This window comes from Xyrauchen texanus, chromosome 41 (assembly GCF_025860055.1).
Source record: "Xyrauchen texanus isolate HMW12.3.18 chromosome 41, RBS_HiC_50CHRs, whole genome shotgun sequence".
NCBI lineage: Eukaryota > Metazoa > Chordata > Actinopteri > Cypriniformes > Catostomidae > Xyrauchen > Xyrauchen texanus.
In genome coordinates this window covers 5024479-5037784 of record NC_068316.1, presented here as the reverse complement: position 1 = coordinate 5037784, position 13306 = coordinate 5024479, and the positions used below count along the sequence as shown (strand labels likewise).

Sequence of the window (13306 nt, the reverse complement as noted above, 5' to 3'; positions counted from 1 at the left end):
TTTTACAGGTTGTATAGGGTTTCTAGAATTAAAATAAGAATTACACTGAAAGAATATCAGGATATGTATGATCATGTTGGAACTGTCACTGTCCCAAAGGTCTAAGGATAACATCCTTTTTACTATGACTAATACTGGTATCTTATCAAAGCATCATATCCGTGCTGACAAACTACATGAGGTCAGTTTAAATACAGTATCTCATATCGCAGATAATAAGCAAAACTCTCCTACAATATTGAATGCGGAGTATATTAATGTCCATTTCAAGGGCCTCATTGGTGATGACAAAACTCATTAAAATAGACTTCTTGGTGAGAAAACGTATAAAAGCTATCCACGTTTACAGTTAACACAAATCACATAAATAGGCAAATAAAATTGATAAATAAATGCCACTTTACTTGTATCTATAATGCACTATAGAGGCATTGAAATACATTATAAAGGTCATTTATAATTCCTTTACAATAAACATTACAATACATTATATGATATTTTTGTTACTGATATACACCCTTTTTTTATACTTAACTTGTTATTGGTTGCTTTGGGTCTACCAATAAAAAGCAACTCCAAATGTTTAAAATATAACCCCAAATCAACATCTACTTTGTCATTTGTCAAAAATAGCATTGTTGAATTAATGAAATTGGTACTTTAATTCACCAAAGTGACATTCAACTGATCGCAAAGTATAGTCAGGACATTACTGATGAAAAAAAAGGCATTTTTGAACAAACCTAGACAGACCCCATTTCCAGCAGTCATCACTCCAACACCTTATCCTTGAGTAATCATGCTAAATTGATCATTTGGTCCTAGAAAATCTCTTGCCATCATATCAAACACAGTTGAAAGCTATTTGGTTCATTAAATGAAGATTAACATTGTCTTTGTGTTTGTTTTTGAGTTGTCACAGTATGCAATAGACTGGCATGTCTTAAGGTCAATATTAGGTCAAAAAAGGCAAAAAAGAAACAGCTTTCTCTAGAAACTCATCAGTCAATCATTGTTTTGAGGAATAAAGGCGATACAATGCTAGAGATTGCCAAAAAAACTGAAGATTTCATACAAAGGTGACACTACAGTCTTCAAAGACAAAGAACAACTGACTCTAACAAGGACAGAAAGAGATGTGGAAGACCAGATGTACAACTAAACAAGAGGATGAGTACATCAGAGTCTCTAGTTTGAGAAATAGACACCTCACATGTCCTCCGCTGACAGCTTCATTGAATTCTACCTGCTAAACACCAGTTTCATGTACAACAGTAAAGAGAAGACTCAGGGGTGCAGGCCTTATAAAAGTAGGAAAGTAGAAAAATAAAAAGAAAAGGTTCGAGTGGGCAAAGAAACACAGACATTGAACAACAGATAATTGGAAAAGAGTGTTATGGATCTTAACCCCATTGAGCTTTTGTGGGATCAGTTAGACTGTAAGGTGCGTGAGAAGTGCACGACAAGACAGTCACATCTATGGCAAGTGCTACAGGAAGTGTGGGGTGAAATGTCACCTGAGTGGAGGATCGGTGATGATCTGGGGGTGCTTCAGCAAGTCTAGAATCAGGGAGATTCATCTATGTGAAGGACGCATGAATCAAGCCACGTACAAGTTTCTCCTGGAAGAAAACTTGATCTCTTCTGCTCTGACAATGTTCTCCAACTCTGATGATTAGTTTTTCCAGCAGGACAATGCTTCATACCACACAGTCAGGTCAATCAAGGTGTGATTGGAGGACCACCGGATTAAGACCATGTCATGGCCAGCCCAATCTACAGACCTGAAACCTATTGAAAACCTCTGGAATGTGATCAAGAGGAAGATGGAGGCCACAAGCCAAAAAACAAAGCCGAGCTGCTTGAATTTTTGCACCAGGAGTGGCATAAAGTCACCCAACAGCAATACGAAAGACTGGTAGAGATCATGCCAAGATGCATGAGTTATTCCACCAAATATTGATTTCTGAACTCTTCCTAAGTTAAAACATTAGTTTTGTGTTGTTTACGAATTAATATGAACTTGTTTTCTTTGCATTATTTGAGGTCTGAAAACACGGCATCTTTATTGTTATTTTGATCAGTTTTCATTTTCTGCATATTAAATGCTCTAAATGACAATATTTATATTTGGAATTTGGGAGAAATGTTGTCCGTACTTTATAGAATAAAACTAAAATGTTAATTTGACTCAAAACACATACCTGTAAATAGTAAATCCAGAGAAACTGATAATTTTGCAGTGGTCTCTTAATTTTTTCCAGAGCTGTATATATATATGTGTATTACATTAATAATTACATTGTATATTAATTTATTACTAATATTAATTTATGTTAATATAGAAAAAGAATAAGAAGTTATTTTTTCAAATTGTAATAGTAATTTTTCATGTTATTAATGTCCTGAATCTTTATTGTGATCAGTTGAATGCCACTTTGGTGAATAAAAGCACCAATTTCATCCATAAGAGCAAAATCTGTACATTATTCCAAACATTTGGCCATCAGTATGTATGTGTGAGTGTGTGTGTGTGTGTGTGTGTGTATGTGTGTGTGTGTGTGTGTGTGATTGTATTATATTTAGAATTGAACTGTTGTAATGCAATGTTTATTTAGTGATTTAGTTTAATGATGAGTTAGTTGCTAGTAAAAATAGATTCACTATATCGGTTATCAGACACCTTCAAATGAAAATAATCCATATCAGTCATTTGAAAACACAGTAGGCAAAACCGTTATTAACATTAAAATAAAAATACAAATTACACCTACAAATTAAAGTAATAGGTATTGGTCATGTACAAATTTTATTAAAAAATATTAGTTGGTCTCTAATCAAAAGAAGACGTATAATGAGGCATTATGAATGCATTTATAATGTGCAATACCGACTTAAAGTAAAGTGTTGACACTGATTTAAGCAAGGCATTATGACGTCAACGTCACTCATGCATACACATGTCAATACCACATAAATAAACGGGGACCGTTATAAAGCAACCCAACATGTAGATGTAGCATCACCCACCTAAGAGCAGCAGCCGATGAGTCTGTTTATACTCCCGCTTGAGTTCCTTCAAGGCCCTGTCAATGTTCTTACTGACTTTATTGGCCTCCTTCTCGGCCTCCTTCTCCTCCACCACCACCAGTTTATCCCAGGTCTTCTGTTTTTGAGCGCTGCAGGACGTCTGGAGCAGCTGTAGCCTCCTCTTCCCGCCTCCTCCACCCCCGTTCTGGATGAGCGCTTTGTCCGCGTCTCCATGGCGGGGCTCCCCGGTCGGGATCTTACTGGCGTCCCCGGTGCGTAAAGGCGAGGTGGATGATGTCTTTCCGTTGTTCCCCCCGGACTCATCATCGTGCTGCCGCGATCCCCGGACACAGGACGGCTTCATCGTCATCCCTGCATCCGGAGGCTGGTGGTCCGACTCTGAGTTGGCGTTGGAAATGGATCCACTGAGTTCTCCAAACAAACGGGGACGCAGACTGTAGCACAGCCCCATGATATGACCAAGCGCTCACTGTTGATATTTTATCATAAATATACAATAAACCCTCTAATCCCCCAGTGATTTAGCGCGTCACCACGCGAGTTGAAGGTACCTGGTGCATTTTCCATCCACGTGTATTTGAAAAACGAAGCTCCTGTATTTACAAAATGTCATTTTGTATTCTTCTACAGTCCAACCTACGCGCAGTAGTCGGTGGATCACCTGACATCTGCCTGTGCTGACAGTGCATGTCCACTTTACCGTAAAGAAACCAAAAGCCCAACCACTGAAAATCCAGGTCGGACAAGGGATGGACACATCAAGATGCATTTTGCATGCACATTCATATACATTTACTGATCTATAATAGCAAAACCCTGTTGAGATGTCTGGGTGGATAATAACCTGGACTATTTGAGTGCCAAGGTTACATTATACCCTTGAGAGCATTTAAAGACTCACTAATGAGACACTTAATGAGGACACCTTAAGCTCAGAAGTATTTTGAAAATGAAGATCATAACAACAGTTGTGTGTAACTGATGTGATTGTACTATGTTAGATTGAGTTAAGTTATTTGGTTGTCCCACAAAATATTCTTCACACAAATCCATCAGAAACTATCTTTGGATAAAAAGTAGCAAAATGTGATAAATGTTTATATGCTGTTATAAAGAACAGCCATTTTTTGTGGTCTAAATTTGTTTTATTTGAACTAAAAGATTTTGGTTCCCTCTATACGTTGAAGTCACTATACTTTATACAGTTGCAACAATAAACAGTCTCCAAATGCAAGAAATTTGACTTCTGAGAAATTGTCTATGAACAAAACACATCAAATTAATTATTTTATTTTAAAATGCATTTGTGTTGCATTAGGCTCAGAAAGACTGAGGCTTGTCTGAGAAAACAATTTCAGCATAGCTCTGCCCACAGGTTCTGTCCTTTGGTTCATGATGCATCCTTTCTTCTTTTGAGAAGTCTGTAACACCTTCACACATATCCTGAGGAACATAAACAAACTGCGAGGAACAAAAGAGTGAAGAATAAAACATTTTGACAACCAAAATATACATAGATGATAGAGACATTTTATTTTTGTATCTATGAAAATATAACAGATTTCTTAGTCTCTTAGTGTAGAAAGTCTGGGTAGCTCAGCGAGTATTGACGCTGACTACCACCCCTGAAGATGCGAGTTGGAATCCAGGGTGTGCTGAGTGACTCCAGCCAGGTCTCCTAAACAACCAAATTGGCCCGGTTGCTAGGGAGGGTAGAGTCACATGGGGTAACCTCCTCGTGTTCGCTATAAGTGGTTCTCGCTCTCAATCAGGGATGGACTGGTAATCTGGCATACCAGGCATTTTCCCGGTGGACCGACGTATTTTGGGGCCGATCAGAACCGAGCGGGCCAGTGGGTCGGCCACGTAACGGGCCAAGATTTGCTAATATGGGCTGCCTCGTTAGGTAGAACGGACCACAAAACAGCACCGCGATATGCAGAAAAGGGCAGCGAGTTTTGGGCCAGTTGCCATGTAAAATCCCCGGCCGATTACTCTTCCCAGTCCAGCCCTGCTCTCAATGGGGCACATGGATCGCGGAGAGTAGCATGAGCCTCCACATGCTGTGAGTCTCTGCGGTGTCATGTACAGTGAGCCAGGTGATTAAAATTCGTGGTTTGACTGTCTCAGAAGCAGAGGCAACTGAGACATGTCCTCTGCCATCCGGATTGAAGTGAGTAACAGTGCCACCAGGAGGACCTGCTTAGTAGTGGGAATTTGGAATTCCAAATTGGGGAAAAAAGGGGATAAAAAATAAATAAAAATAATAATAGAATGTTTGCATTAAATAAAATCAATATTCCTGCCTTGCTCCTGCCATGAGTCCAGCTGGCATCATCTACCATGAACTCAAATATCTCACAGCCATTACAGCTGTCAGAGATCCATTCAAATAAAATACATTTATACAAAATAAAACTATTCATGATATATAGTGCTTATTTTCCATAAATCACAATAATAATAATAACGAAAAGAGAAATAAATAGGAGCATGAGATAAAAAACTAATGCTGCAACGCAAAACAGCAGCTCGGCGAACAAAGACACTAAACCGCCTACAGCAGGAAGACGAGCACATCTGACCATATTAGGAAGTTCCGTTCAAATAACGTTCCTGTCACGCATACCTGTATGATTTACAAACTGCTACATTCTAGTACAACAATCATGAAGGTTGAAAAAATCTTACCTGCTTAAGCATAACCAATAAAACCTCCTAATGTTATAAGAGTTGCATAAACATAACCTATCCAATCGACAGACATATTTGGATGTTTAACTCTCAAAGAAAACAGAAAGATGCGTTGGAAAAGCTAAATCATCCTACTTCCTGTTTGCTACTACAAAATAAAAGTCTGTCAGTACAGGTGGGGATTTTCAAAGTATTTTTACACAATTGCATCTGCAAGCAACCCAAACAAAGGCCAGTGTGCTCAGATTGAAAATGTTTGTTCCTTTACCTTTTGCTAATGCTAAAATATATATATATACACTCACCTAAAGGATTATTAGGAACACCATACTAATACTGTGTTTGACCCACATTCGCCTTCAGAACTGCCTTAATTCTACGTGGCATTGATTCAACAAGGTGCTGAAAGCATTCTTTAGAAATGTTGGCCCATATTGATAGGATAGCATCTTGCAGTTGATGGAGATTTGTGGGATGCACATCCAGGGCACGAAGCTCCGTTCCACCACATCCCAAAGATGCTCTATTGGGTTGAGATCTGGTGACTGTGGGGGCCATTTTAGTACAGTGAACTCATTGTCATGTTCAAGAAACCAATTTGAAATGATTCGAGCTTTGTGACATGGTGCATTATCCTGCTGGAAGTAGCCATCAGAGGATGGGTACATGGTGGCCATAAAGGGATGGACATGGTCAGAAACAATGCTCAGGTAGGCCGTGGCATTTAAGCGATGCCCAATTGGCACTAAGGGGCCTAAAGTGTGCCAAGAAAACATCCCCACACCATTACACCACCACCACCAGCCTGCACAGTGGTAACAAGGCATGATGGATCCATGTTCTCATTCTGTTTACGCCAAATTCTGACTCTACCATCTGAATGTCTCAACAGAAATCGAGACTCATCAGACCAGGCAACATTTTTCCAGTCTTCAACTGTCCAATTTTGGTGAGCTCTTGCAAATTGTAGCCTCTTTTTCCTATTTGTAGTGGAGATGAGTGGTACCCGGTGGGGTCTTCTGCTGTTGTAGCCCATCCGCCTCAAGGTTGTGCGTGTTGTGGCTTCACAAATGCTTTGCTGCATACCTCGGTTGTAACGAGTGGTTATTTCAGGCAAAGTTGCTCTTCTATCAGCTTGAATCAGTCGGCCCATTCTCCTCTGACCTCTAGCATCAACAAGGCATTTTCAGCCCACAGGACTGCCACATACTGGATGTTTTTCCCTTTTCACACCATTCTTTGTAAACCCTAGAAATGGTTGTGCGTGAAAATCCCAGTAACTGAGCAGATTGTGAAATACTCAGACCGGCCCGTCTGGCACCAACAACCATGCCACGCTCAAAATTGCTTAAATCACCTTTCTTTCCCATTCTGACATTCAGTTTGGAGTTCAGGAGATTGTCTTGACCAGGACCACACCCCTAAATGCATTGAAGCAACTGCCATGTGATTGGTTGATTAGATAATTGCATTAATGAGAAATTGAACAGGTGTTCCTAATAATCCTTTAGGTGAGTGTATATATATATATATATATATATAAATAAAATAGGTTTGGTAATGTCTTTGTAGTATAAGTGGTTCTCGCTCTCAATCAAGGATGGACTGGTAATCTGGCATACCGGGCATTTTCCCGGTGGACCGACGTACTTTGGGGCCGATCAGAACCGAGCGGGCCAGTGGGTCGGCCATGTAACGGGCCGAGATTTGCTAATATGGGCTGCCTCGTTAGGTAGAACGGACCACAAAACAGCAACGCGATATGCAGAAAAGGGCAGCGAGTTTTGGGCCAGTTGCCATGTAAAATCCCCGGCCGATTACTCTTCCCAGTCCAGCCCTGCTCTCAATGGGGCACATGGATAGTTTTTGACTCTAATAGTGTACTAAAGTGTCACTTTACTATACAGCAAGTAACTAAAGACATGTAAGGTAAATAACGAGATGACAGAAGATTTCAATACAAACAAAGTTTATTGCACTTTTTGTCTTTTTGTCTTTTTTCCTCGTTTCATGGAGCTGCTTTCCTCCTGTATAATCACCTCTTCAGTTTTGATCCTCACGCTTTTACCTTTGGCTGGCATAGGGGACTCCACAACAGCTGTTTTGAGAGAAGAGACATGCATGTTATTAGATTTTCAAAGTGTGGTTATCTTTCTGATTATGACTGCACAGTACTTCACAGTATTAAGGGTTACAGGGTTTGTTAGACATACTCTTAGAAGTTGCAGTCTGGGCAGATGGTTCTTTACCAGGTTTCCAGACAGATAGACAGGTGAGCCTGGCAGTGGTATTAATCTCACCAAGCAAGGAAGGGGTTTCCAGATTCTATGGGGAGAAAGGAGGAAGAGTAAAATCAAAATGGTTTGGCTAAAGCACCATTGGCCAAAAAGTTGTGCCTGTGTATTATATTAGTGCTCTTACATGTCTAGCTAAGAGAAGATAACACAATACCTCAAGATTAAGCTTCCACATCTTAATGAACCCATCATTTGAAGCTGTAACAAGGACATGGAAATAATCTTTCACAAAGCTCTGCATGGCTTTTACTCTAGAATGAAACACATTAACACGAACATTAAATTAATTAAACAATAGCAAATAGCGGTTACATCAAATGTGTTATGCAGACAAGCACCACTTGATGGATCCAATGCTTTAAAGGGATAGTTCACCCAAAAATAATAATTCTCTCATTTACTCACCTTCACGCCATCCCAAATGTGTCTGGCTTTTCTTCTGCAAAACACAAATTAAGATTTTTAGAAGAACATCTCAGCTCTGTAGGTCCATACAATGCAAGTGAATGGGGTCCAAAACTTTGATGCTCCAAAAAGCACATAAAAGCAGCATAATAGCAATCCATACGACTCCAGTGGTTTAATCCATGTCTTCTGAAGCCATCCAATCAGTCTTGGGTGCGAACAGACAAAATATAACTCCTTTTCACTGTACATCTTGGCATCAGAAGTCTTCCTTGGCAATCCTGATTTCAAGCTTGATTATACTTCTTAGCCCCATATAGCGCTCTGCGCTTGAGTTAAGCACTAGGAAGTGTAATCGAGCATGAAATCATGATCATGCCTATAGACTTCAATGGTAAGATGTACAGTGGAAAAAGGAGTTACATTTTGGTCTGTTCTCACACAAAACCGATTGCATCGCTTCAGAAGACATGGATTAAACCACTTATGGATTACTTTTAAGATTCCTATATGTGCTTTTTGGAGATTCGATATATGGTCACCATTCACTTATATTGTATGGACCTACAGAATGGAAATATTCTTCTAAAAATTTTAATTTGTGTTCTACAGAAGAAATAAAGTTATACACATCTGGCATGGCATGAGAGTAAATGATGAGAGAATTTTCATTTTGGGGTAATTACTCTGTTTATGGTTAATCGTTGACAAATCACCTGTTCTCATGCGCCTTGAACTCGCAAACGCACTTCTGTGAGGTGATGTCATATATACGCACACTGTCATCATCTCCCGCCACAGCTAAGAGCATATTCTTAATAAAAATATACAACAGAAACTTTAATAATGGATGTAAGAACGTATCTACACATTAACAATTTGATCAGACTACATCTGACAAACATGGGCAGCAAAATTTGAGAAAAACAAAACTTAGCAACTTCTCTTTTCAAACTATACAGATGTGTTTTGTTTGAATCCATGCAGCATGAGGAAAGCAGGTTTACATTTAGAAAGTTGAGACATGTAATCCTTTTTTGGAAGGCTATGGTTCCAATGACTGTGGCTGACTCCAGGATGTATATGTCCACTCTGTCATTCACAACCACTGCATATTTATCGCCATCGGGTGACCACAACACTATTTCTGCGTCTAGGAAACATTATTAAACACCGGTCACCTTACATCCAACAAAAGTAAGGAAAATACAGAATGGAAAAGTATTACAGCATGCATCCCCACTTACTTTGTTTGATGTTTTTGATGAAGGCTGACCGCCCTTCAATTAGATTCCATGTTCTGTAACACGATCAAATAATTAAAATAAATCAATGTGTTTTTCATTGACCCACATGATAAAAACCAAGCTGAATGGTGTTCATTACTAATTTAAAGAAATATTTCAGGTTCAATACAAGTTAAGCTCAATCGACAGCATTTGTGGCATAATGTTTATTACCACAAAAATTATTTCAACTGGCCCCTCTTTTTCTTTAAAAAAGGGGCAAATTAGGTTTCAGTGAGGCACATTCAATAGAAGTGAATGGGGCCAATTTTTGGAGGGTACAAAAGGCAGAAATGTGAAGCTTATTATTTTATAAAAGCACTTACATTAATTCTTCTGTTCAAACTGATTCATAATTTGAGCTGCTGTAAAGTTCTTTAAATCGTCATATTTACAGTATTTATTAGGGTTTGTTGACATTACATCGTTACATGGTGAAATAGGTAATAACTTTACACATAAAAAGCAAATTAGTGATTTTATCACCCTCAACCCTTTAAGCTCTGAAGGTGTTGCTGTTTTGCAGGACCTGGGTAGCTCAGAGATTATTGACGCTGACTACCACCCCTGGAGTCGTGAGTTCGAATCCAGGGTGTGCTGAGTGACTCCAGCCAGGTCTCCTAAACAACCAAATTGGCCTGGTTGCTAGGGAGGGTAGAGTCACATAGGGTAACCTCTTAGTGCTCGCGATTAGTGGTTGTCGCCCTCAATGGGGTGCTTGGTGAGTTGTGCGTGGATCGCAGAAAGTAGCATGAACCTCCACATGCTGTGAGTCTCCACAGTGTCATGCACAACGAGCCACATGATAAGATGTGCAGATTGACTGTCTCAGAAGTGGAGGCAACTGAGACTTGTCCTCCAAAACCCGGATTGAGATGAGTAACAGCGCCACCACGAGGACGCACTAAGTAGTGAGAATTGGGCGTTCAAAAATTGGGGAAAAAGAGGATAAAAAAAAATCATGCCCCCTGAGCCGTATTTAAATTCCGTAATGCAGGGTTTTTATTATCTTGACACAGTATCCTAAAAATACAGCATTTATGGCTAGAGATGCTGAAAACTACTGAGATGCGACGCAATCAAAGTGAGACGCTCCAAAAGCATCCGTCTGACGCATGAGTATTTAAACCAACAATTAAAAATAAAGAGATATGGGGAAAAATATATACATATTTTTATTGTCTAAATCCTGTACATTGTCTGCTGACACAATGCAAGGGATTGCAATTATTTTAATTATAATATTTATTACATCAAATTAATAATTATTGTAATTATTCTATACAAAATTATATTTCTTTAAGGGAGTTTCTCAGTACATATTAATGTATGCAATTAAATGTAGCTTAATTGACTTGATTAAAACATTTTAATCGACTGACAGCCCTAATACACTGTATATATAAAGTGTATTATGGCTGTCAGTCAATTATATATATTTATACACTCATAACATAAAATTCAACTTGTTTATTTACCGTAGAGTCTTGTCTGTTCCAACCGAGAGTGCCAGTTTTCCTGACGGGTGTACGGACAGTGATTTAACATGACCCCTAAGAAATGATACCCAGAATAATCCATTTAATCGTTGAATGTTTTTACTACACAATACATTTATGTTGCTTATGTGTGTTCAGCATATTTCAGAGCCCTTACTTGTGAGCTTTGATGGATTTTAGACACTCCCATTTCTGGGTGCTCCACACACAGATCAGACCGTCTTCTCCTCCGCTGAGTAAATGTGACGAGCTGTAGAACTCCAGACATGAGATGGTACCTGCCGAGAGTGTGGTTATAATATGTGGGACTCCAAAGAAGGTGCTTTATTTAAATATAACGAAGCATTATTATGATATGTAGGATTATAATTAACCTCACCATCATGGTGCAACAAGGATCCATATTCGGTTTTCTTGCTCATGTCATATAACTGAATGGTTTCATCTTTGCTTCCTGTGGCGATGAACTGATCATTGGATGCAACTGCAGAGAGTGATGCGGCGTGTGCATGGTGTGTAAAGTTGGGCTCAAGTGTCCACTCCTAAAAGAGAGGATATAATGGATCATATCTGAAGTCTGACATATACGGATAGTTAACCCAAAAATAAAAATGATGTCATCATTTAATCACCCTCATGTTGTTTTGGCACAATTCGAGTAAATGAAGGTGAGTAAATTACAGAATTTTCATTTTGGGGTGAACTATCCCCCACTGGAATGAGTGATTATAACTTTTATTAGAAATGTTATATTTTATCATACATGAAGAAATTACTTTATATGAGTCAAACTATTACGACAGTTTATCTAGACCAAAACGAAAGTTATATAATCTTAAACTCAAATCAATAGACGTATCTGCATTTTAATATACGCAATCATGGCCAATTACAACAATATGAAAAAACAAAAATATGTCGTTTAAAAAATAATTACCTTTTCACCCGTACATATACGATAACCAAACACTATCTGCTCATAACTTCCAGCGACCAACTCAACACGATCCCCCATTTTGACTACAAAACACGGGTTCACACGGCTACAAACTTAACGAGATGAGAGACTCCGATTAATTTACAACAATGTAATTAAACACGTTATGCGCAGATACAAGTGTTGAACGTATGTCAATGCTGGTTATCGTGTCTGAAGCAACGTGTGAGCAGCCATATGTGATTTTGAAAGACACGCCCACCGGAAGCTGGGTCATTTCATAATAAAAGTCCATATGTAAGTCGTCGAGAACTAGAAAAAATGTAATTATAAATAAATTGTGAAACAGTAGGACAAATATCGGAAATATGAGCTTGACCTCGTTAAGTCATTGAATAAAACACAAACAGTGTTTGTCATTACTTTTTTCATACATTTGTGGAACATTATATTTACTGTAATATTCACATTATGTGTTGGAGAATAGTGAAAGAGGATCTAAGTTGCCCCATTGTTAATTAAAGACAAGATTTAAAACGTTGCTTTTTTTAAACAGCCACGATATTCATTATTATGTCTGTTCTACCATGTATAACACTCTGAAGTTTAGTTTTTTACTTTTTCATTTATTTGTATTTTACCCAACTTGGGATTTCTGTCCAGCTGTCACAAGTTCATAAAAGACAAGTCCAGAGATTTTAGAACAAAACAAAGGGCTGACAGTAGCTTTACCAAAACATTGAAGGTGGCTGCTGAATGCTGGTTAATTAGCTCATAATTTTAGCTTAAAGCTGAAGTATGTTACTTTTTCTGTGTTAAGATACTTTCTTCGATCCCATCCTGACATGCAGAGACAACAATAAGTAAGCCATTCATAGGTACATTTTCTCAAAAACGGTAAACACTGTGTCTCTGTGGCACTATAAAAGTCCTGTTTGTTTAAAGCGACCTGCTTTGACCTGATGGTTAGAAGAGGGGCGTATATGGAAATCTATTTAAAAAACAGTTTATTTTTTCAATTCCATTCGGTGGCGTTAGTGTAACAGAAATTACATCCTTGAGCGTTAAAAGAATATTCCGGGTTCAATGAAAGTTAAGCTCAGTCAACAGCATTTGTTGAATTATTGATAACCACAA

The 13306-nt window shown here is 38.6% G+C and overlaps 2 protein-coding genes across 2 annotated transcripts in view; both read right to left on the bottom strand.

The window, feature by feature from the left end:
• The window catches only part of LOC127634302 (guanine nucleotide-binding protein G(olf) subunit alpha), a 35535-nt gene extending 31812 nt beyond the window's left edge, over positions 1-3723 (bottom strand). The window contains exon 1 of the mRNA XM_052113795.1: positions 3031-3723. Within this exon, the coding sequence (XP_051969755.1) occupies positions 3031-3502 (472 nt within the window). The 5' untranslated portion in view covers positions 3503-3723. The remainder of the gene's footprint in view (positions 1-3030) is intronic.
• A 3976-nt stretch (positions 3724-7699) lies between these two features.
• pak1ip1 (PAK1 interacting protein 1) lies at positions 7700-12414 on the bottom strand. Its single transcript, XM_052113800.1, has 10 exons — positions 12170-12414; positions 11612-11774; positions 11390-11510; positions 11212-11286; positions 9695-9747; positions 9455-9600; positions 9164-9261; positions 8197-8293; positions 7959-8070; positions 7700-7843 (listed from the first exon to the last, which is right to left on the bottom strand). The coding sequence occupies exons 1-10, from the start codon at positions 12245-12247 to the stop codon at positions 7716-7718; spliced, it is 1071 nt and encodes a 356-aa protein (XP_051969760.1). The 5' UTR covers positions 12248-12414; the 3' UTR covers positions 7700-7715.
• Between the last annotated feature and the right edge of the window lie 892 nt (positions 12415-13306).

What these genes read in the sequence shown, in the direction of transcription:
- pak1ip1 (XM_052113800.1), bottom strand. Translation starts at nt 12,247, where the DNA reads ATGGGGGATCGTGTTGAGTTGGTCGCTGGAAGTTATGAGCAGATAGTG. An exon ending in GGAACAGACAAGACTCTACG is followed by an intron (nt 9,748 to 11,211) that starts GTAAATAAACAA and finishes ATCGTGTTACAG; the next exon opens with AACATGGAATCTAATTGAAG. An exon ending in TGTGGAAGCTTAATCTTGAG is followed by an intron (nt 8,071 to 8,196) that starts GTATTGTGTTAT and finishes TTCTCCCCATAG; the next exon opens with AATCTGGAAACCCCTTCCTT.